Raw genomic sequence first — 25489 nt, forward strand, 5'->3', positions numbered from 1 at the left:
TACCATATATATTTTTATAATTTGTTAGCTCTAACAATGTATTGAGCACTGTTGAAGTAAATAATACTTTCTTATATATTAAATTATATATTAAATATTAATTTATGTGATTAAATGAAGTAGTCATATATATATATATATATATACATATTAATATATATATATATATATTAATTTAACTGTATTGAACTGTATTGAACTGAAAAAGGTTCAAAATAGCTTAATATATATATATATATATATATATATATATATATATATATATATATATATATCTTTGCCTAAGACACATTTCTTTTAAAGGGTTCAATATTTTTGAACAGTATTTAGAAGTATAATTGTAACAGCATCAGAATATCCCCATGCGGATTAATTTACGTTTTAACGATGTAAATCGTCTCGTGATATGCTCAACAATGAGCCCCTGGCGATTGTGTTTATATGTACGCAATGTGGACTAAAAACTTGTATTTGTGTTTATGGACTCTACAGATTCATAGATTTTGGGAAGACATGCGTTATCAACTATACAAAAAAAAAAAATCCTGTATATCCTTTGACTTATGTTTCTTCTTCCCATATATATGGTGGAATTTATATTGTCTTTATTATTATTATTATTATTATTATTATTATTATTATTATTATTATTATTATCATTGTTGTTGTTGTTGTTATTACTGTTATTATATTGTTTATTTTTATTGTTTGTTACTATTATTGTTAATATTTTTATTATTGTTATTAATATTATTGTTATTGTTATTATTGTTTCTCATTATTATTGTCCTTGTTATTATTATTGTTATCATTATTATTGTTATTATTATTGTTATAATTATTGTCTTTGTTATTATTATTAATATTATTATTAATGTTAATATTATTGTTGTTATTATTATTATTAATATTACTATTTATTCTTATTACAATTATTATTATTGTTGTTGTTGTTATTATTATTTATGTTATTTTTGTTGTTGTTGTTGTTGTTTTTCTTCTTCTTTTTCTTCTTCTTATTGTTATTATTAATGTTATTATTGTTATTAATATTGTTTTTATTTTTAATATTATAATTATTTGATTATTTTTATATTGTTGTCTCTTCTTTATTTCTTCTTCGTATTATTATTATTATTATTATTATTATTATTATTATTATTATTATTATTAATCCGTTAACTTCACAGTATTGTGACATTTTACACCGGTTTTTTTTTCTCGGGCTCTTATACCAAAACTAGTAAGGATAGTCAAAGAGTTAATTAGATGGAAAGCACCTAGTGTAGAATATTTGCTAAGTCAAGCAGAACTGACTTCTGGAGTACGGTGATGTATCTGATTCCCAAGAAGTTCACCTGTTTCATAAGATCATCAGAAATTGAGCCAAGCGCACCCATGATTATTGGCACGGTGGAAGTTTTCTTATTCAACGATCTAGCAATCTCCCCTCTCAGTTTGATTATTATGAGTTATTATTTATGATTTATTATTATTATTATTATTATTATTATTATTATTATTGATGTTGCCATTCATATTATTATTTTTTATTGTTTTTCTTATTATTGTTATTATTATTGATGTTGTTATTTTTATTATTTTTATTATTATTAGTGATGTCATTATTGTTATTATTATTATTGTTTTGATTATTGTTATTATAATTGTTGTTGCTGTTGTTATCGGTTATTGGCGGATATTTTGTTTGCAATTTTGTTTCGATTTTTTGTAAAACAATATGTTGGTTGTTTTAACGGCGTTGGGTGCTTGTGTTTTGTGATTGTTTAAAAAAAAATCTGCTGGAAACGGTGAAGGATTTCAGAAGTCATGAATATATTCGCGTTGTTCCTTTCTTTGTTTTTTTTTGGGGGGGGTCGGGGGAGTCTTTTCAAAACAAAAAAAAATATTACTGTTGGTGGCGGCATCTAGCGGAGGTAAAACGACCAGTACGGTATGAGGAACATTGCAAATCCTGCTGGGAACAAAATGCGAGAAATTACATCAACTCGTTTGGCCCGGAGTTTCGCTCTGGGGTTAGGTACTGTGACGTCAAGCGTGACGTTATCTGCTTCCGGAGGTCCTAACGGGTTACTGTCCCCTCCTTCCTCCTATAAATAAAAAAGAAACAGGATAAAAAAGCAAATTTCAAGATTCCTTATCGATAAAATATCAATCAAATAATACAGACACATAAAACAAGAATAACGAGATACGAAACTGTGGCATTCTGCCTGGCTTTGTTAGATCCCATTTTGGAGCGTCTTTGAACATAACCAAGAACCACATCAACATGTACTATTTTAGCTAAGGAATAATAGTAGATATATAATTTCTTGACTAAAATAATACATGTTAATATATACAGGGGCCCGAAAATATTTTTTCGGACGCTTTGAAAAAAGTACTTCAAGGTGGTTACTAGTGCCAAAAACTTTTGAGATTGTAAGTACGTAGTTAAGGAGTGAAAATCCACTACTAGTGTAATCATTTTCTTAGTTTGGCTTTGATAATTTTAGTTTTTTGCGATTTTTGCGGCCCTATTTTTCGGACATAACAAAAAATCCTATTTTATTAAGAGCTGTGTTCATAGATATGTTACTGTCTGCAAATTTTCTTCTTGTACACTTAGCTGTCATCATTAAAATCAATTACCTGTTCTATTCTACTGGCAAAACAATTAAGTTGCATTCAAAAGAAGTCGTTTGGTTGGCACGGAAAAAGCGGGAAGATGTCCTCAGCATCAAAAGGATCACCCTAGATTTGAAGCTGTTAAATCAACGGTCGAATACATGTAGAAGACAAACTCCGAGCGGAAAAAGAAGAGAGGACGGAAAAGATCAGTTGGAAAGAGGACTGAAAGGAGAATGAATAGGACTGTGACACGGCTTTTGACATCTGGAGAAAAAGTTACGGTAAGAAAAGTGAAGGAGAAATGTGGATTGGATGTAAATGCCCGAACAGTACAAAGAACGCTGCATAGGATTGGTTTGAAGTATGCAATGACTAAGAAAAAATTACATTAACAAAGAAGCACAAACAGCAAGACTGGAATATGCTAAAAGGTGGTTAACAAAGCACGTTGACTTTAAGAAGATTATATTTACTGATGAGAAGCGTTTCCAGATTGATGGGCCCGATAGATGGTGTACTTGCTGAGCCTGTTGTACTGAACACACGCCAGATTGTAGGAGAAGCAGGAGGAGGAAGAGTTATGGTTTGGGGCATGATCTTTGCTAATGGAAATATATGGTTGGAGTGGCTGAAAGGACGACAGAACAGTGAAAGCTACAAATAGTTGCTGGACGATAAAGCCCTACCAAGGATAAGAAGAAAGATCGGGAATGATTTTGTTCTACAGCAAGACAATTGTAGCATCCATGTGTCAAAACTCATGAAAGAATGGATGGCTAAAGTGAATATGACTACTTTGGAATGGCCTGCAAAAAGCCAGATCTAAATTTAATAGAAAATGTTTGGGAAATGCTTGCGCAACTAGTCTATGATGGACCTGAAATAACGAAAAGAGGCTCAACTATGGGAACGAATACTAGATGCCAAAAAACAACTAATAGAAACACGTAGAGATGTTATTTTGCATATGTTTGATCATCATAAAGAGAGGTTGATAAAAGTTATTGAGAAGAAAGGTAATATTACAGAATAGTAACAGTTTTTCAACGATGTCCGAAAAATAATGTCGCGTGTGTTTTTTTAAAAAATGATGAAAATTAAATATTTTTTCTTACCGAATCGATTTTCTTCCATTTATATTTGCAGGTATTGTCTTTATATGTTTATGCTATTCTATTGAAGGAATTTCGTCACTCTGTGGTACTCGGAAAGTCGAATACTAAAGTGTCCGGAAAATATTGTCGGGCCCCTGTATATATATATATATATATATATATATATATATATATATATATATACATGGCGGTCACTACTTATCAAAGACCGAAGGCCACTCAGAGATAAGGGTTATTGCGTGTACAGTAATCAATGAAATAATATTGTAGTAATCATTAGTATTGGAGATTTGATGGAGTGTCTTACTTAAAGGGGCGGTTTGTCAGGACTTTGTTTAGGTTGGACTTGAAGACATCCAAGTTGTAGTCAGGTGGGAAACAGGCAAGCGGCAGAGAGTCCCACTGGCGTGCAGTTCTAAGAAAGAAGCTTTGCTCATGGAATCTGCGTTTGGATTTAAGCACAGATAAAGAGTGGGGAATATTATTGACAGTAGTTTCAGCCAGACGGGTGTTTCTCGTGAAAGATTGGCGAGGGGGGGACGAGAGATTGGAGCTCAGACGAGTACCTGCCATGGATATAACGATAAAACAAAGACAGGCTCGCAACGTCTCTTCTGTGGGAGAGAGGCTGCAGGGAAGAGAAAGGGGCATTCCCCACTAAACCACGAAGTCTATTTTGTACTCTGTCAAGGCAGGATAGGCTATTTTTAGCAGCTCCTGCCCAGATGTGGCAGCAGTACCCCAACCTTGGACGTACTTGGCTTTTATACAGATAGAGAATTGCATCAGTAGTGAGATATCTTCTGGAGCGGTAGAAGGATCCCACCATTTTACCAGCGTCCTTGGCAACATACCTGATGTCCGTGTTCCATTTCAGATCCGGATTAAAGGTCAAACCCAGAAGCTTGTCAAAACATGCCGCCTCTCCAAGATGAGAACTATCCATTTCAATTGATGCCAGATTGGGATCAGAGCGTTGATGATGTAAAGATAGAAGCTTGGTTTTGGATGCATTAAAGGTGACCAGCCACTTCTTCCCCCACTGTACCACGCGCTCAAGATCAGAGGAGAGAGAATTGGAGAGAACGAACTATATATATATATATATATATATATATATATATATATATATATATATATATATATATATATACTTCTAGCCAAAGTAATCAAGAGTAGGAAATTGGATCTAATATCAGTAACATTTTTTCGTTCTTGTGATTAAGGATGTGGTGTTTGATCAACATTGCTGAGGAGCTATAATTTAATATACTATTTTGTTTTTAAATCCCCGAAACAGTGTTTCATGATACACAACTGATGATCCCTAAAATTTACATTAGGACTATTAGTGAATTAGAGAGAGCTAGTTGATGCAATGAGATGAGTGCAGATGATTAAATAGATTTCTAAGGAACGATAAAAAATATAAAAATTAAATAAGGTTCTTTATATAGTTTTAAAGGTTAAAAAAACTTCCAAGATAATATATATATATATATATATATATATATATATATTCTCGACCTATATACTCCAAAAGATTTTTATCTACAGACTTGAAATTTGGTATATAGGGTATGAGAGGTGTGGAAGGAGTAAAGAAGTCAGAACCCCAGAATTTATTGGTCAAATAATGAATTTCATGTATAAGGACCGTTGTATTTCTGTAGAGATAATAAGTATACAACCCGAAAGTACTTCCTTTAAACTCCTCGGCCTAACGTTTGCAGGGAATATGAACTGGAATAAATACATTAAGAGCATTACCAAGGCTGCTGCGAATAAGGTGGGCTCTCTCCACTGTGCTAGAAAGCTACTTACGCCTCAAAGTATCCTGTACCTCTATAAGACCACCATCCGTCCATTTATGAAGTACTGTTGTCACATTTGGGTTGGTGCATCTGCTACTAGTCTCTCACTACTGAACAAAGTTAAAAAGAGAGTCGCCAACCTGATAGGTTCTGAAATGTCACCTAAGCTTCAGCCTCTGTCCCATTGACGAAATGTTGTATCCCTCTACCTGTTCTACAAGTATTTTAATAATGAATGCTCTGACGAACTACAAGCACTTATAACCCTCGACATTAATACCCCCGACAAACCAGACGAGCAGCTAAATCCCACCCCTTCAGAGTAGAGATCTCTAGTTGTAAGAAAGCATTCTACTCCAGTTGTTTCTTCCCCTAGAACAGTTAGACTTTGGAATTCCCTTCGGGGATTCTGTTTTCCCAATTGTACTGACATGCAGAAGTTCAAGTGTAATGTGAACAAACATCTTGCTGCTCATCTCCCTGCATAATACCCCTGCAACTTATGTCCACGATAGTAGCCCCCTACTTCAAAGTAGTTTGGGGTGAAAATTGGATAATAAAAAATTTCTAGGAACTGAAGATGCGGAAAATATGCGTGAAGTTGGTCCTGAGCATGTCATCCACAACTCTATCCTTGTCACAGACTCTTTGACCAAGGTGGGTATCAAAACAGTTCCTATAGTCCAGACCTTATGAAAGAGACTATGATGAGAATCATCGACACGCTCACACAAGACGACTTTCCATCAGTCCTTCTATAAATTTTTGGAACGGTACAACAAGTGCATTGCAGCTAAAGGAGATTACTTCGAAGCAGACTAGAGTTTCATGTGTGGTTCTATATCAATAATTGTATAGATTACTTACCGAGTTAACATTCATGTCTGTGTCCTTTTCATCCTGAAAAAAAAATTATACATTAACACGTTAGTACATTTAACATACATACGTACGTGTGTTACGGTTTCCAGATTATAAATTATTCGATCGTGAGGTTCTATCTATCTATCTATCTATCTATATATATATATATATATATATATATATATATATATATATATATATATACATAAATGTGAACGTGAACGTATCTGTGTATCTGTGTATCTGTTTGTTTGTGTGTATGTGTGTGTACATTTCCCTACGCAATATCTCTGTCAATTTTTAGTCTACAGACTCGAAATTTGATATACAGGGTACTGAGATTTGGGAAAATCTTTGTAATCCGTGTTCGGTCAGAAATTTGGCTGTTAAAAAGTCAAAGTTCAACGATTTGACATTTGAGAACATTACCAAACTCCTCCGACAATTTTGAGTCAAAACACTTGAAATTTTAGACATAGGTTCCTTGGACATGGATCTAGCTTAATAATTTTATTTGAGCCCCAAACAATAAATATTAGGATGTAATAATAGGGGTCAAAGTTTTAAAAAAATTGACATCTGTTGTCTCTACCAAATTACTCAAACAATTTTTGGTCAAAACATTTGAAAATAGACATAAAGTGTATCCAGAGATAGGGCAAGCTTTTTAATCAGTTTGGGTCGAATTTTTTTAGATACTAATATATAAATGTATGTATGTATGTTTGCATGTCTTCCTAAAACTTTCGACAGAAGCGACAGATTTTACCAAGATTAGTATCGTTTTTAAGCTCGACCTTTCAGACGACAAATATCGAAAAATTGGCTAAAAACATTTATATCTTCACCTTCAACTGAGCACTGCTAGACTTTGGAACTCCCTTCCAGGATTCTGCTTTCTCAACTGTACTGACATGCAGAAGTTCAGTTGTAATGTGAACAGATATCTTGCTGCTCAAATCCCTACATAGTATTCCTGCAACATATGTCCCCGATAGTAGCACCCTACTTCAAAGTAGTACTGTGCCTGGTTTTTGGTGAAAATTGCCATATTTGGGGTTAAAATGATTAATTAAAAATTTTTAAATTAGGTTGCTTCTGGGCCGTCCGTGAAACTAAAATGTATACATTTGGTCTTCTGGCTTGGATTCAAGGGTAGTATCTGGTGGGACAATGGTGTCATAACGACCAGGCAATTGGAACATAATCGTCCTGATTTGGTCGTCATTGACAAAGTCTAAAAAAACTGACAGATTGTAGACTTCTCAGTACCTTGGGACAGGAATGTGAGAGAGAAGGAGAATGAGAAGTGGAGCAATTATGCTCCATTGGCCTTGGAGATAAGGCGTATACACGGGGTTAAAACACAAATAATCCCGATCGTAGTAGGTACGCAAGGAGTAGTATCAAGTCGTCTAGAAGGACAATTGAACAAACTACAAATCCCCGATGTTTTAGCCGGCCTTCAGATCTTTGCAACTGTATGTATCACTAGCATCTTTAGGAAACCCCTTGATCTTTGAAGCTCCCGGGTTGTAAGCCAGGATTAAGGGAAATCCTCTGGAAATGAATCCCATCATTTTCCAGAGAGACGTTGATAAACGAAATCAGAACTATTATTATTATTATTATTATTATTATTATTATTATTATTATTATTATTATTGTTGTTGTTGTTGTTGTTGTTGTTGTTATTATTGTTCTTGCTGTTGTTGTTAATAGAACATAGAAACGAGAGTGATAGACATCGTAGATTATACTGCCTTTAATCTTGAAAGGAAATTTTCTACTTTCGTGATATTAAAAAGGCAATTAATTAAATTTTGCTCCCTTTGGGATGAGATTTTCCAAGACCGTCAAAATAAGACCAAGATGGACCAGGTATGTTTTCCCTATTCGCCGATGTTTCATCCCCAGAGAACTTTGTTTTGTCCATTGCATTGTCTGTGTTGTTATATGTCTTGTCAGACATCTGATATGCACTCAACATCTTCAACTCAAAAGAGTCATTATTCCACAATGAATAATGCATTCAGAGAATTGCTATCTCTTCTCTCTCTTTAATGTTTATTTAGCCTTTTCTCTGTAAATGTTTACTGCAGAAATAGTAATTCTCTGAATGCATTGTTCTCTCCTTCATTGCAGCATAATCATACGTTTGACTTCAACCAACCAAGAATAATTAAATTCATTTCAAATAAACCGCGACGGAAACTTCTTAAATCAGCGCTTGTCGCAAATTACAGCACAATTAAGCAACGTGAAGGTTTCTATAATGAATCGTCATTAATAAATAAATTCCTATTAAAAGATCAAAATTTGATTTTAGGTTAACTTTCTCACACCATAGAAAACACCTCCTATAAAAAAATTAATACATATAATCAGTCAGTGAATTACGTAAAAAAAAAGGTGCACTCATGTTATTTCAGTCACACATTCATATTTAAATTATAACGGAGATATTTGTTCCAAAAATATGAATTGCATCATATCTTTCCAAAATATATTAACGGTTATATAACATTATTAAAAAATTTTACTCTCTTTCACCACGCTATGACCTCTCTTTTATGAAGACTTTTTCGTTTCTGAAATGGAACAAGGTCATCAATTTCATTACATCAAAAATATATTTTCAAATATTTATACTGCTGTTTTGTTTTCTTATTTTCATCCAGAGGAAGTCTCGCAATAAAGACGAAACGTTGATGAACACATAACTTACTTTGTTCCGTCTTTATCTCTTTATCACGTTGGAATACTATTTCCATTATTCTAATCATCGACGATTATTAAACGATTATAAAAGAAAACAGCAATAGAAAATATTTGGACTTGAGTGATAATGCCTCACTATATTATTTTGAATGCGGAAGACGTGGGCAATGGATATAATCCCCTATTTTATATATATATATATGTAACATGAACTCATTTTTCCCCTCTGGTTTTGACCTTAATAGGATTAAAAATCAAAACATTTCATGCAAATGTAATACGCACAAACTGCAGCACAATAATTTAGGTGTGTTATAGGCCTATTACCCATCCACTTCCTCGATAATCGTAGATTCCTATATTCTATCTGCTGAAAATTCATTGCCAAAATCGGTTAAGATCAATGGGAGTGGTAAAATCTGTTCTCTCTAATAAATTCCTCCTTCCCCCGCCACCACTTAACACCGTTGCGGGATTGTCCACGAGAGACAGTTACAAAGGAACACCGGTTTGGGTTTTCTTTGCTTCGAAGTTGCTTAATAAAACTGGAATGGGATTTTAATTCTATTGGGTGAAACGCAACATAGAGTTAACCGAATCGAAGGGTTATTTATGCAATTTCTTTTTCGTTTTTCGCTGTGTGTTTTGATTTTGTGTATCCGTCCATCATTTTTTTCCCCTGAGTTTTGCTTTTAGTTTTTCCAATTTGTTTTTTTAAAGAAGATTTACGTTTTTTTTTCTGTTTTTGTTTTTTGTTTTGCTTCTATTTTGCTGATTTTTAAAGAAGTTTAACATCGTTTTTATTTTTATTTTTATATTTAAACGTGGTTATTACTTCGTTTATTCTTTACTTTACCCCCCCCTTAAACACACCTCCAAATAACCGGGCAACGCCGGCTACCCCCGCTAGTATATAATACAAAAAGCTAGTATTTTTTTTTATTATTGCAGACCATGAATTTTTACCGCAGATTGTTCCAGTTTTAACCTAAAAGTTTATTATTTATACTTTAGTTATTTTGCTTTTCTTATTTCTACAGCGAAAGTAGATAATTTTGTTTACTAATTAAGCGCACTATTTTATTAAATAATGAATAAATGTTGTTAATGTGTTATGTCGAGGTCGAATAATCGATATCGCCCCTAATTCTGTAGCTCTTTCCATTAAATACCAATAAATCTTTTAGAGAGAATTGCTTCCTTTTATTTATTTATTTTTTTCGTCGCTCCAGTCCAAATGATAAATTGCTTTGATTAAAGATTTAACACGTTGTTCGTAAGTTTCTTTACGTGATTAATAATCCAATATAAATTTATACTAAATTTATCATTAAAGAAACAAACTATGAATAGAAACGAACAACAAAAAAAGCGAACACTGAAAAACGAAACCTAATTTCCATTTATAACAAGGTTACGCTATTTAAACTTTGGCAGCCATTTTTGTCGTTGGATTAAATAGACATTATTTAACTTCAATGACGCTTTTGCAGACCAATACAAATGCATGTATATGTATTCTTTTTTGTGGTCAGTTAAATCATTTTCAAATCAAATCATATTCTAAATCAGGGGTTCTCAACCGGGGTCCACATAGACACTGGGAGTCCATGAAATATTTCTGGTGCACAGGCAAAACATAACAAAACTAATCATTATTATCATAGTTGTTGTAGAATACTTTATTTGCATTAAATTAGTTTTCATTTAAAAAAATAAAGCTTAATTATATAATATTTCTTTGATTCCTAAAACCTCAAAATTTAGATTGATGAAAAAATAGAAGATTGTCTTATGATCAATAGTTATGAAGGGGTCCACCAAGATAAAAAGAAGGGGAAAGAGGTCCACGAGTAAACAAAGGTTGAGAACAACTGTTCTAAATAAATAGTATGTATAAAGTTGCTGATAGCTTAGTAGTTTTAAGCTACTATTTATTGTTTGTAAATAAATTATGCATTTTGTAGGTTAACTTAAATAGAGCTGTGTAAACTACATATGAATTCTTATATATATATATATATATATATATATATATACATATATATATATATAATTATTTTTTTTACTATAATGATTATTAAATACCTACAGACAGTAGTGTTTCATCCTTTCGGGAATCTTCAGTGCAGGGTGTCACGATTAATACCAGTCGAATGATTCTACTATATATAGTGAAAATGGTAATTAATAAAGACTGAAGAAAGTGCTGAATACTGTTGTAGAGCAAATATGCGTTTTATTTTTCATTACCGTATTTTTCTGTTAAGTTACATTATTGTTTCAGCTACCCGGCCATTTTTTTTGGGGGGGGGGGCGTCTGTAGCTTTCTCAGACTTTTACAGAAATGTTCGTTATGATGGGATGAAAGAGTGAATGATGTCAAGGGAGGGGTGTGAGAAGAGTGGAATTCTTCCCTTTTTTGAGAAGAGTGGAATATATATATATATATATATATATATATATATATATATATATATATATATTCTTCCCTTTTTTATTACAACAATACTACAAAGAAAAAAATTATATTCCTCTTTAAAGACGTAAAATCCTTGACAAAGTCAGTCTGTACGAAAAGCGCTTTGGGTTTCGTTTCGTGATTTTGTTTTTCTCTGAATCGACTTCTTTATTTTATTACATTTCGAACTCTGTTTACTTTTTTTTTCCTCTGGTTATATTACACTTCGTGATTTTTTAATCGACTGATCTATTTATTTATTTTTATTTTAATATTCGACTATGATTCATTTATTTCTCAGATATATGTATATATATATATATGTGTGTGTGTGTGTGTGTGTGTGTTTATATATATGTATATATAGTATTATTTGTAGTATTCCGAATTTTACTGGGTTTATATAATTCAGTATTCGTTTATATGCCAATAAATTTTAAGCCAAAAAGTGATGACTTAAATTGAAAGCTACAAAATTATCATATCTCATAATTGAGCATTCATATACTGTTTTAACAAAAACCAAGACTGCAAAGAATGGGTTGATAGCAACAAAAGGTGTATTTCATCGTTAGTTACAATTGTTTCAAGACCATTCGGCCAAATTCAAACATTATGTCGTTTGAAAATTTTCACAAGAACAGCCTTTCTTCAGACTTATTGAATAAAAACACTTTATCAATAAAACATTATGGAAAACATTTCCCTTACAAGGGAAAGAAGACAAGCGAAACTATTTTACCTCTATCGCATCTTTGCAAAGTATTTTTTAATCTATTTTCGTATCTCTATTTAAAAAAAGTGAAACTTAAACTAAATATCATACGATGTTATAATTAATGTTTTATTAATACTATCCATTGGTTTCTTTTTGCTCATGAGTGTTTTTTTTTTAAATTGTTCTTAAAAGTCTGATGCTCTACCAACTGAGCTTCGCCCATGTGTGGAGTATTGCTGCCACATCTGGGCTGGTTCATCTGCTACTAGTCTCTCGCTCCTTGACAAGGTTCAAAAGAGAGTCGCAAACCTGATAGGCCCTGAACTGGCATCTAAGCTTCAGCCTCTGTCCCATCGACGAAATGTTGCATCCCTCTGCCTTTTCTACAAGTATTTTAGTGGTGAATGCTCTGACGAACTGCAATCACTTGTGCCCCCACGACGTGAGCACCCTCGACAAACCCGACAGGCTACTAGATCCCACCCCCACACTGTAGAGGTCCCTAGATGTAAAATATCTTTTTACTCCAATAGTTTCTTACCCAGAACCGCAAGACTCTGGAATTCCATTCCAGGTCCCTGCTTCCCCAACAGTTCTGACGTGCAGAAGTTCAAGTGTAACGTGAACCGACACCTTGCTGCCCAAATCCCTACATAGTACCCCAGTAGTTGTTGCCCCTGATAGTAGCCCCCTACACCAAAGTGGCAATTTGCCTTGTTTGGGGTGAAAATGTAATAAAAAAAAAAAGAAATAAAAAAAAGTGTAGATATTTTTTTTTTAAGAAAACTTTCATTTTGGATTTTTTATTCAGTTGTATTATTTTTTGCATTGTTTTGTTTTCAAGAAAAAATAAATTGTTTTAACCGTAGATTGTTAGGCAAAAGTACAGTTTTTTTGCAAGAAAACTTACATTAATTTAAACAAAAATAGTAGTAAACGTTTTTTTTTTTCTTTTAAAAAAACGTTGATTTTTTTTATGAGAAAAGATTACTATTATTATGTAAATTATTAAGTGAAAATACAGAAAAGTTGTTTCTTCCGGAAAATCCGCAAGTTATGTTTTGTCAACAAATGTTAAAAAAACATATCCAGAATAAATATCTCCCATATCCATAAAAAATAATTATAAATATATAATAAATATAATATAAATATCTCCCATATCCCATAAAAATAATTCAAAAAATTATATTTTTTATACAAAAAAAATTAAAAAAATTTTCGATTTAGTGCTTCAACATTTGAACAAAGCTCGGCTTAATCCGGTAATTGCCGGTCGAGTCCGAGCCATAATTGATGGAAAATCCCGAGGATCCGGGTCAATGTTTACAAGAGTACCAGATAAATTAATAAAGCATAAATAAAGACAATAAAGGAAGTGTTGGCAACTCACTTGACTTGATACGGTTGCGAATATACTCTCCTTTGCTCCAGTCAGAGAGATAGTGAGCGTGTGGCAATCCTGTCTCGAAAAGAAGCACACTAGCGTATACTCGACAAAAGCAGCGAACACAAATAGCAGACAAGCCACCGTCCAGATGTCGATCGCTTTGATGTAGGAGACGGGCGGCAAGTTGCCACTGTTACTTTGTCTTTGGGTGATCATTGTCAAGATGGTAAGACTGCTTAGTGAGATGCGGGCAGCGGTGGATTCCGTCGGCAACCAGAATGATAACCAGGATATCACAACGATGAGCGTGCTTGGAAGATACGCGTGCAGCATGTAGTACGCATATTTCCGTTGAAGATGAAAGCTCGTCGATATGCAGGTGAAATTATTTTCTGGAATGAAATACAAAGACATTAATTTATACATTAATTTATTATAATACCATAAACTCCCCAGAGGTTTTTGCAACTTCGTCTATTTAATCATGTGTGTGAATTGCAGATGGCATTATAATCCATCCAATAATCTACAAAGAAGTCGACAAATTGTGCAAAAGTGTGGATTGTTGGAGTGTTGTATATTGTAGAAGATTATATAAACAGAGAAATATATTAAAACGTGTCATGTGTTATCTAACTACATCACGTGTTTCCTTACGTCACCTCATTACGTGTCTCCGACAAACCTAATGTCCACATCTAGTTATTTGTTTATTCAAACCCCAAAATAATGTTTACATCTATTTCTATTTTCACATTCCTTTTGCGATTCACACGTCAATCATCTCTTCTCCAATTTAATTGTTTATTCTTCTAATCATAATAACTGATCCAGCGACCATCCGTCGCTCAAATCAATTAATAATAATAATAATAATAATAATAATAATAATAATAATGTTTTGACCCTTGACCCCGCTTGCCACAGTTAACACAGATACTACGCTATGATCACAGCCTAAAAGGGTCATAACATTACAGGAGTATATGGCTTGCGTGGCGGCACGATACTTTCTTTCTTTCCCTAGATTGACGCAGTTTTACAATGTTTGAGCCGTCATTTTTCATAAGTTGCCAGCGAAGCATGTACATCTCCACTCATTACGATCAATCATAGAGTCTTCGGGGGTATCAAGGATTATTTCAACAGCTAAGAGATTGCTTTTAAATTTTTCCTTGTACCTAAGTATATATGCCGTATATTTCGCCGTATAAGGTGACCGTCAGATAAGGTGCAAAATGTGAGCAAAATTTAATAAATTTATCATATATCAGTAGTATATTAGTAGTATAAGAGGACTACTAAATCACGAAATCATGTTTGTTTAGCCTAGATTAGAGATTGCAACATCGGTATCTTATGAAATATTGGTTTTTAAAGATTTTTTTTTAACTTTATGGGTCGTCTTATACGCCGAAGTATACGGCATATATATATATATATATATATATATATATATATATATATATATAGCGGATGAAAACTGAGGAATAAATGTTATATATAACTTTATTATATATTCAGAACAATTGGCTACTTTGTTTTAAAAACTGTCTGCTACAAGTGTCTGGTATAAAGAAGACAGCTCTGTTTGTCCGTTTGACTTTCGAATTCAGTAGGATGCACGCGAAGAAGGTCGTAGGCTCTCCTGTCGATTTCGACGTAGGAGGTTCTTACAACTTCATCTATTTAAACCTGTGTGTGAGTTGCAGATGACATTTCAATCCAGCTAATGATCTATAAAGAAGTCCACAAATTGTGCAAGAGTGTGGATTGTTGGAGTACATTGCTGGAACGACGGACGATGCTTTCTTTCTTTTCCTAGTTTGACACAGTTTTACAATGTGTGTGTTTCTCAGACGCGAGAAAGTGTTTATAGCGTTAAAGAGGGCTAAGTTTACGAAAAGCAGAATGAACAATATATCTGATATGTAAACTGGTATGCAAAGCCATCTCTAAGAATAATAAAGATAAGTGGCACGTCTACGAGTGAAAGCCACGAGCAGAATCTTGATAGGTACATTATGACAGAACAGAATTCATGAGAAGGAGAAAAAGCGATAGATTTAAGGTACTGACGTCAAGACAGATTTGATTAGAAAGAAATACAAAAAATTTTCAGTCTTTTTTTTATATGAAATTAGAGACATATTCTCCGTTTCATCGCTTTCACATAGAAAGCCCACGAGATTAATTAACCCGGAAAATCCTATCTGAACTTTAGAAAAAGAATTACATTCATTCTAAAAATAAATATTTAGTATTACTTGTTTGGATCGGGCTATTGTTCTTATCTTGAGATTTATTTGTGCAACGTTTCAGTCGATGTAGCCTTCGACTTTCGTCAATAAAATAGAACACTTACTGGCTCCATAGCTGGTTTCGTATTCTTGGAGTTGTTTTTGTTTTCTTTTTTAACACATACAAAACCACGGTGAAAAAACAACAACCCCAAGAATGAAAACCATTTAAAAACAAAACGTAAGACTAGTTTTGCAGAAATACCCTTTTTAATTCAAAAGAACAGAAACATCTACTGAATAATTTAGTTAAAAATTTTTCGAGTTTATAAAAATTCCAGCACGGTCCGTATTATAAATACCAAAAGCTGATTAATTAATGAATGTTGTATGTGTTATAAAATTTGTTGGTGCAAAAATTTACACTTTTTTATGGAAATATATTTGTGTTTCTTGCCCTATTGGAGCAAGGATAAACGTTATTTTTAACATCTTATTTTAGAAAACAATTCCCGACAGAAACAATAAACTTGAAACATTTCCTTCACACTAAACATGTTAATGAAATTTCATTAATTTCAAACAACTGATTATATTAAAAATAATATCGTAAACTCACCGTAGAGCCTTAACAGTTTATACGTATAATGATTTATCATTGGAAAAATTAATTTTTTTCCAAAATATATGAATAATACTGTGAAAATTTTCATTCATTTTTATGAGACATGGCTGGAAAAATTTCCTGTAAACAATTTTTGTTCAACAATCGCGATTAATCACCTGAGGAAGGTCAGAGGAAGAGTTGGCCGAAATGTCGTAAAACAACAACTACAAAGATGAGGATAACAGTCCGCAAAAAAATAAAAATACAAATTATTCATCTCAAACGATTCCAATAATAAAATAATATTTATTTGACGGGTTTAAAAACAAAAGAAAATTAATTTTCAACTTTCTGACAAAACAAATAACTTTTTTAGATTCTGATGAGACAAGGTACAGTTTGAAGAAAAAATGATTCAACATAATGTTTACTGTATTATCAAGAAATTGCTTTATTTCAAAATTATTTGAAAACGGGTGCATTTGTAACTTTATAATTAAGTAACGTATAAACTCACGTAATTAAATACATGTTTAAAAAATATAAACTTTCCAATTATTCTCCGGGCAAAATATATTCCCTTTTAATTAACGCGTCCAAATATAAATCTATCTTTTGATAAATAAAATACAATGGACCAGTTTTATGAATCCATCGGCAAGTTCTTTTAGAATTGGAAGAAAAAATGGTAATCTCCAAAAATACCGTTAGGGCTTACAACATGGCCGCCAGAAGAGTCACGTGATCCGGTTGATCCAAAACATGAATCGCCGTATTACGAAACCGGAAAACGCAAATTTAAAGCAAGCTTTGACAAACAAGCATAATAATTAAGTACAAAAACAGTTTTTCAATATCATAATAATAAATAATTTATTTAGAACGGTCATTTAATTTTTTGTTGAGAAACAATCACAGTTTGTTTGTATTATTTTTTATTTTTTTAAAACAATGTTTACAAAATGTCTACGAACGTGCGTAGACATTTTGTAAACATTGTTTTTAAAAAATAAAAAATAATACTTCTATTATGTTTTAAACGGCTGTAATAGTTTATTTTGGAAGTATATTTCATAAAGAAAATTGACAAACCACTTTAAAAACAGAAATTACGAGTTTTATATATTTTATTCGCAGTTTTTTGTTGGGGGTGTCAAAAATTCCGCCTAAAATTCTGATACACCTAGTCGACCACTTGTTTGTTCTGAATAAAATACTTTTTATAAACACTGTTTTAACTAAAAACAACCTAAGATTGTTTCTCAAAGTTTGCCTATTTTTATAACAACATTATATCAACAAAAAATTAAATACAAACAAATTGTGATTGTTTGTCAAAGTTTGCCTTCAAGGCTGCGTTTTCCATTTGCACGATTCATGTTTTGGATCAACCGGATCACGTGACTCTTCTGGCGGCCATGTTGTAAGCCCTAACGGTATTTTTGGAGATTACCGAAAAAATTACCATAATTCTGAATAGTCAGTACTCTGGATCCGTGGTAGTTAGACTTTTTCCACTGACGTTTACAGGTCACGTGAATTTTAGTGAGACGACCTTCTTTTTACGAAAGCCATTTCAGAGCATCCTTCCTGTATTGAAAAGAGTTCCAAACGGAAGCAGAAACTGTCCTTGTAACCTTCTTACAGCCACTTTCACACAGAAGAGATGTTGCGAATCTATCTCTGCTCTGTCGTTATTTTCATGGCAAGTGCTCAATTTAGCTTGTATCTATCCCCCCCTTGCAAAACATTTACAATAAACACTCGTCTAACTACAACCACTGAGAAAAAATTACCCTACTCTCTATCTGTGTATCCAATGCAAATTTTATGAACAAACTTTCTTTACTAGAATTGCCCGCCTCTTGAACTCTATACGTGGGGTTTCTTTCCATTTAACTAAAATATGGTTGTTTTCAAGTTCAAAGTAAACAAGTTCTTGTTGAGCAGTCCTCTAAATAATCAAATTTCATGCAGTTCCTGCCACTACGCATAATTACGGTGTTGGTCTCCAGACACACATTAACCCTTATCCTCTAATGGATCGGATCATGATAGGTTGTGAGTCTCTCATAAAAAAAAGTCTACATTTAAGCTGTGTGAACAGTAAGATAAACGCCTACATTCGCTTCTTTTTTTTTCTTTTTTTGAACTCGCGTTAACTCCATACCAAGGCATATTGCCATTTGGACATAAGAAGCTACTCTTTGAGACCATACCTCCAAAAGATTAACAAGATGTTGGTTTACGTTACATTTAAATTTTTGCATGTCAGTACAGCCAGAGAAGAATCTAATGTAGAAAAGGCGGTGTGCATGTCTGTCTGTCCGTCTATTTGTATGTCATCCATATTTTCAAACTTTATCTTTTCCGAAACTAAAAGTCGCAGAGTGGCGCTAGGGGCCTCAGATGATTGGATTTTTTTTTTTTATGGGCCATTCTTTTATTTGTCCATTCTTTTATTTGTTCATTCTTTTATTTGTCCATTCTTTTATTTGTCCATTCTTTTATTTGTCCATTCTTTTATTTGTCCATTCTTTTATTTGTCCATTCTTTTATTTGCCCATTCTTTTATTTGCCCATTATTTTATTTGTCCATTCTTTTATTTGTCCATTCTTTTATTTGTCCATTCTTTTATTTGTCCATTCTTTTATTTGTCCATTCTTTTATTTGTCCATTCTTTTATTTGTCCATTCTTTTATTTGTCCATTCTTATATTTGTCCATTTTTTTATTTGTCCATTCTTTTATTTGTCCATTCTTTTATTTGTCCATTCTTTTATTTGTCCATTATTTTATTTGTCCATTCTTTTATTTGTCCATTCTTTTATTTGTCCATTCTTTTATTTGTCCATTCTTTTTTTTGTCCATTATTTTATTTGTCCATTCTTTTTTTTTGTCCATTCTTTTATTTGTCCATTCTTTTATTTGTCCATTCTTTTATTTGTCCATTCTTTTATTTGTCCATTCTTTTATTTGTCCATTATTTTATTTGTCCATTCTTTTATTTATCCATTCTTTTATTTGTCCATTCTTTTATTTGTCCATTCTTTTATTTGTCCATTCTTTTATTTGTCCATTCTTTTATTTGTCCATTCTTGTATTTGTCCATTCTTTTATTTATCCATTCTTTTATTTGTCCATTATTTTATTTGTCCATTCTTTTATTTGTCCATTCTTTTATTTGTCCATTCTTTTATTTGTCCATTCTTTTATTTGTCCATTCTTGTATTTGTCCATTTCTTTATTTGTCCATTCTTTTATTTGTCCATTCTTTTATTTATCCATTCTTTTATTTGTCCATTATTTTATTTGTCCATTCTTTTATTTGTCCATTCTTTTATTTGTCCATTCTTTTATTTGTCCATTCTTGTATTTGTCCATTTCTTTATTTGTCCATTCTTTTATTTGTCCATTCTTTTATTTATCCATTCTTTTATTTGTCCATTCTTTTATTTGTCCATTATTTTATTTATCCATTCTTTTATTTGTCCATTCTTTTATTTGTCCATTATTTTATTTGTCCATTCTTTTATTTGTCCATTCTTTTATTTGTCCATTCTTTTATTTGTCCATTCTTTTATTTGTCCATTCTTTTATTTGTCCATAGCCGGTTAAAATTGTTTTGAAGAGGTCAAAAATAAATCAAACTTGAAAAAGATTGTTATACGTTTTGCGTATCAGTTATAGCTTATTTTTAATTTAAAAAATTTTTTCATCACTTGATATCTGTGTCACATTAATACAGTGGTAACGTCACCAGCGTTGATGCTGCAGTTTAGCTTTCGGTTTCGATTCTAGATTATGGCAACAAAATACTTTTTTTACCCCTGAAATCACGACTCTATAATCTAATGTATAAAGGGCTATACGTCTCTCTGTCATCTGTTGGTTTTTCTGTCAGTCTGTTTGTCTATCTGTCTGTCTTCATATTTTCAAACTTTATCTTCTGCGAAACTAAAGTCGCAGAGCGGCGATAGGAGCCACAAATAATTGGATTTATACAGACCGTTCTTTTATGGATCTTTGGCCGGTTAAAATAGTTTTTAAGGGGTTAAACTTGGGTCAAAATCGAAGAATCGCTATACATTTTGTACATTCATGTTAGTTTATTTGTGATTTTTAAGTTTTAATCGGTTTATATGCGTGTCACGTTGACACAGTGGAAACGTCACCAGCTTTGAATGCTAGAGTTTCGGTTTCGATTCTAACTGATGGCACTTCAATACTTCTTTTACTTTTGAAATCACGACCCTATAGTGATATATACGGAATCTGGACAAATTAAAGTATCATATTTAATCGTATTTTACGCCCGGGCAAAGTGCCCCCTGCTAGAAGATATAACAAATCAAGACAAATTAAAATATCATATTTAAACATATTTTACGACCGAGCAAAGCCGGATGCACTCACCCCCCGCTGGTAATATATACGAAATCTAAATGAATTAAAATATAATATTTAAGCGTACTTTACGACCCGGTGCATCCTACCTCCACTAGTATAAAATACTTTTTATTTATGATGCACGTTTCGGTCGGTAGAGACGAAGGGGAACAGGTGGTGGTAGAATTCAGCGACACAGCGCAGTGAAGACGCTCGTGGCTACCGTGGCTTTAAACCCCTCCTTTTCGTCTCGTTTGTTTATATCGACTTGTTCTCTTTCAAGTGTTTAACCCCGACATCTGTGAGGTTAACAACTTGACCTATTCACCTCCGTCGACGTCAGTTTTGACAGATCTGTACTCATCAGCTGGTTAGTTTACCCTGCTGACTGCCTACGTGTGTGTGTGTGTGTGTGTGTGTGTGTGTGTGTGTGTGCACAATCTCAACACGCGACAAATGCAGACTAGCAAATAAGTCATCGATTTTTCAAATTTCGCATTTTATTTATCGTTTCCCAACTATTGTTATTTCTCCACAAAAAGCGGGGAGATACTTTCTTTTAGTAGTGCTCTGTAGGCAACCTTAATTAGTTTTTGTGCTTTAAGTAGCGCTCTGGAGGTTGCCTTAGGTGTATTTTTTTGCTCTTAATATAAAACATGTCCTCTGAGATCGAGGTAGAAATATTATAAACACAGTTGCTTTTTTTCTCATGATCCCGGGCAACATTAGGCGGCGGTGTTAATCTATAACGTAAATCTCACCTGTCTGTTTAAATGTATGTATGTATGTTTCTATGTCTCGAAAAAAACTTTCGACAGAAGCAAAGGTTTTTCACGAGATCGGTATCATTTTGAAGCCGACCCCCCGGACGGACAATATCGAAAAATTGACAAAAAATGTAATTCCTTCACCCTTAACTGGGCACTTTTCTACGGGGAGGGTCGCTTTTTTCGCCGATAATTTCGAAAGTCATCACCCCTTTTCGATTATCTTACCTTAATTTAAACTTACGTCACATCCGGTTAGGAAATGAGCGCAACAGCTTACACGTCACGTTTTTTTTCACTTTATTTTCCTCCTTCGCGGTACGGGTTCGAGCTTGCCTACGACCACATTCTTTTTGCGCTCGCAATTTTCCTTTTTGTCTTTTTGCGCGACCAACACTCTTACACACACCTCCCTTTTCTTTTCCGCGCTCGCCTCACGGATTTGACCCTACCTGTCTGCTACAACTTCTTTTTTTTTTTTTTTTTGCTGAACACACATTTATAAACACTCGGGTAACGCCGGGCACCCAGGCTAGTACTATATATTTTACAAAACAAATTGGCGATGGTACTTGGATATGTAATAATAATCAACTCCTTACCTTACAATCTGTTTAAATGTATGTATGTATGTATGTCTCGCAAAAACTTTCGATAGAGAAGATGGATGTTCACGGGATCGGTATCATTTTGAAGCTCGACCCTTCGGACGACAAATATAAAAGAAATTGGCTAAAAACATTAATTCCTTCACCTTCAACTTGACAGTTTTCTACAGGGAGGGGTCGATTTTTTCGCCGATATTTTCAATTGTCATGTTTTAATTTGAACCTGCTTCACTTCCGGTTTGGCGATGGGAACAGCAGCAAACACGTCACGTTTTTTTTTTCTCACTTGCCTTTCTTCCTTTGTAGTACGGGTTCGAGCCTGGCTGCCTTCTACCACTTTATATTTTTTTTATCGCTCGCAATTTTCTTTTTTTTTTTTTTGCTCAACCAACACAGCTCCACTTTCTTTTCCGCCTTCCCCTCACGGATTCGAGCCTGACTGCCTGCTAAAACTTTTTTGTTGTTCAACACACACCTACAAACACACGGGCAACGCCGGACAACCAGGCTGTACTATATATACTACAAAACAAATTGGTGATGGTTCGTGGATATGTAATAATAATAATCAATTCCTTACCTTCGTAATCTCTAAAACATTTTCCGAAAGTAATATTGTCAATTGTGAACTGCGATAGTTCCATATCTTTGTTGTGAGTAACGGCTGTTCCATTTTCCCATTCGAAAACAACGTTATCCGGTGTGTACACAACTGCAAATTAGATGTTAAAAAATAAGATCAGAGAAAATTGGTCATATTACTTCATGTATCTAAATAAAAATCTATTTATTCATTTTCAGTATTTAGTTAAACAGTGCTCAATACGTGAGCAGAGTTACTCATATATACAGAGTGACCTAAAAAAACGGGCCCACCTCTAATTAGGCTCCGTTTCTTAGTGTTTTGTCCGAATGAAATGAAACTTTGGTCATAACTCGTTTATAATATTCAAAACATCACATCAAAACACGAGGGTCTTTGGCCTTTTTTTCTCAGTTGACTGGAAAATGCTCAGAAAAACCATTCGATTGCCCTCTGTTTTTTGAGGTCACCCTATATATATATATATATATATATATAGACAGAGAGAGAGAGAGAGGGAGAGAGAGAGGAGGAGGAGAGAAATAAAAAGGGATGTTGTGGAATTATGTGGAATGAAAAGGAATTATGTGTTCATCAATGTTTCGTCTTTATTTCAAGACTTCCTCTGGATGAATGAAATAAAAACGAAACGTTCATAACTCGGTTTGTTCTTTTTACTTCTCTATTTTGCCGGAATACTATTTCCGTTATTCTCATCGTATATATATATATATATATATATATATATATATATATATATATATATATATATATATATATATATATATAAAATGTTGTTGCAATAATAAAGAAAACAAAATATAAAATAAGAACATCATACAGTGTAATTTCTTGTGTGTTTCAATTCTTTCATAACCATTTGTGCGATTGTAAACATACTTTTATTTATTTATTTCCAAAAAACTACTAATTAGACACCAAAAAAAATGTGTCATATATATATATATATATATATATATATATATATATATATATATATATATATAATCTCTTTTGTAAGGGGCCATTTATTTATTTTTTGATTACTTCTGTATTTTTTATTTTAGTTATAAGTTGACGATTCTACTATTTCTTAATTTTATATTCGTTTTATATGTTAATGTATAATTTTATTTTTGTTAATGATTTTCCTCTATGAGCTATTTATTCTATTGGTGAATTCATTTGCCTTAGTTTCGTATGAATTTTTATTTAAATTTCCGATATATTTATTGATTGTTTTCCATTTTTCATGCTTTAAAAAAAACAATGATTAAATGTTTATTTAAATTATTTTAAGTTATATTTATCTTCATCTATTACTAAATATGTAATTAATTTAAATGTTCAATCTATCTTTTCCAGCCTTATCTTAATATAAACCAAATATCGTTACTTTATAATTCTTTAATCTCAATGTTTCCATATAATATTACAATAAAAAAAATCAAAGTGACATAACTCGATTTTTTCCCCACTTTTATCGATTTATTTTTTTTTATCAAAATTCATTTTTTTCCTAATCAAATATTTAGATGTTTTTCTTTATTAAAATCACTTTCTAAAATGTAAAACTTAGAATGCTTCTTATTATGTCCTATTTATATCGATCTAGGTTCATTACATATATACCTATATTCTGATTTAGTCTATTCTTGTCAATCGTAATGCGTTCATATCGATATTTAGCAATTAATTTTCCTTTGCTTATGTTTTATTACAATGTTTCCTGAGCTAATTTATTATCAACAACAGTTTTTTTTTTTAATTCCATTTTCACCCCAAACAAGGCACATTGCCACTTTGATGTGGGGGCCTACTATCAGGGACATAAGCATAAGGTGTACTGTGTAGGGAGTTGGGCAGCAAGATGTCGGTTCATGTTACACTTGAACTTCTGCATGTCAGTACAGTTATAGAAGCAGGGACGTGGAAGGGAATTCCAAAGTCTAGCGGTTCTGGGGAAGAAACAACTGGAGTAGAAGGCTCTCTTATATCTAGGGATCTCAACTGTGAAGGGGTGGGATTTTGCTGCTTGTCGAGGGTATTTACGTCGAGGGGGCACAAGTGCTTGCAGTTCGTCAGAACATTCACCGTTAAAGTACTTGTAGAACAGGGAGAGGGATGCAACATTTCGTCGATGGGATTCTAGGTAATTTTATTTATGATTTTAATATGAAGACATTTTTGTATAACATGAAACTTTTTATTAAAACTTTCTTCTTTAAATTCATCAGTAAACACAGATTACATCTTTTTTATATTTTCAAGCTGTATATATTATTAAACAGTTATTATATTTGCCTTTTTTAGAATATAGTTAATAAAGTTTGTATCTCATAAGTTAACGACTTACTCAAATTTATTTATTATATCATCCTAAATTACCACCATAATATATTTAAAATTATCTTACAACATTTGCCTTTTACTGACCGCATATTTTTATTATTATATATATATATATATATATATATATACATATATATATCATTAATTTGATTTTTATGTAATTTATTGGTATATGAACATTACCGAATTTATATATATATATAGAAAAAATTGGTTAACAAATCTA

The 25489-nt window shown here is 32.6% G+C and overlaps 1 protein-coding gene across 2 annotated transcripts in view; it reads right to left on the bottom strand.

Moving 5' to 3' along the window:
- Positions 1-1646: 1646 nt before the first annotated feature.
- LOC145259302 (glycine receptor subunit alpha-2-like) overlaps positions 1647-25489 on the bottom strand; it is a 512859-nt gene continuing 489016 nt past the window's right edge. For both annotated transcript variants that reach the window (XM_080117187.1, XM_080117186.1), the window contains 4 exons: positions 22909-23040; positions 13721-14109; positions 6431-6463; positions 1647-2111 (listed from right to left, as the gene is read on the bottom strand). In XM_080117187.1, the coding sequence (XP_079973313.1) occupies positions 1929-2111; positions 6431-6463; positions 13721-14109; positions 22909-23040 (737 nt within the window). In that variant the 3' untranslated portion in view covers positions 1647-1928. The remainder of the gene's footprint in view (positions 2112-6430; positions 6464-13720; positions 14110-22908; positions 23041-25489) is intronic.

Source organism: Euprymna scolopes, chromosome 34 (assembly GCF_053919585.1).
Source record: "Euprymna scolopes isolate OS-2025 chromosome 34, ASM5391958v1, whole genome shotgun sequence".
Classification (NCBI taxonomy): Eukaryota; Metazoa; Mollusca; class Cephalopoda; order Sepiida; family Sepiolidae; genus Euprymna; species Euprymna scolopes.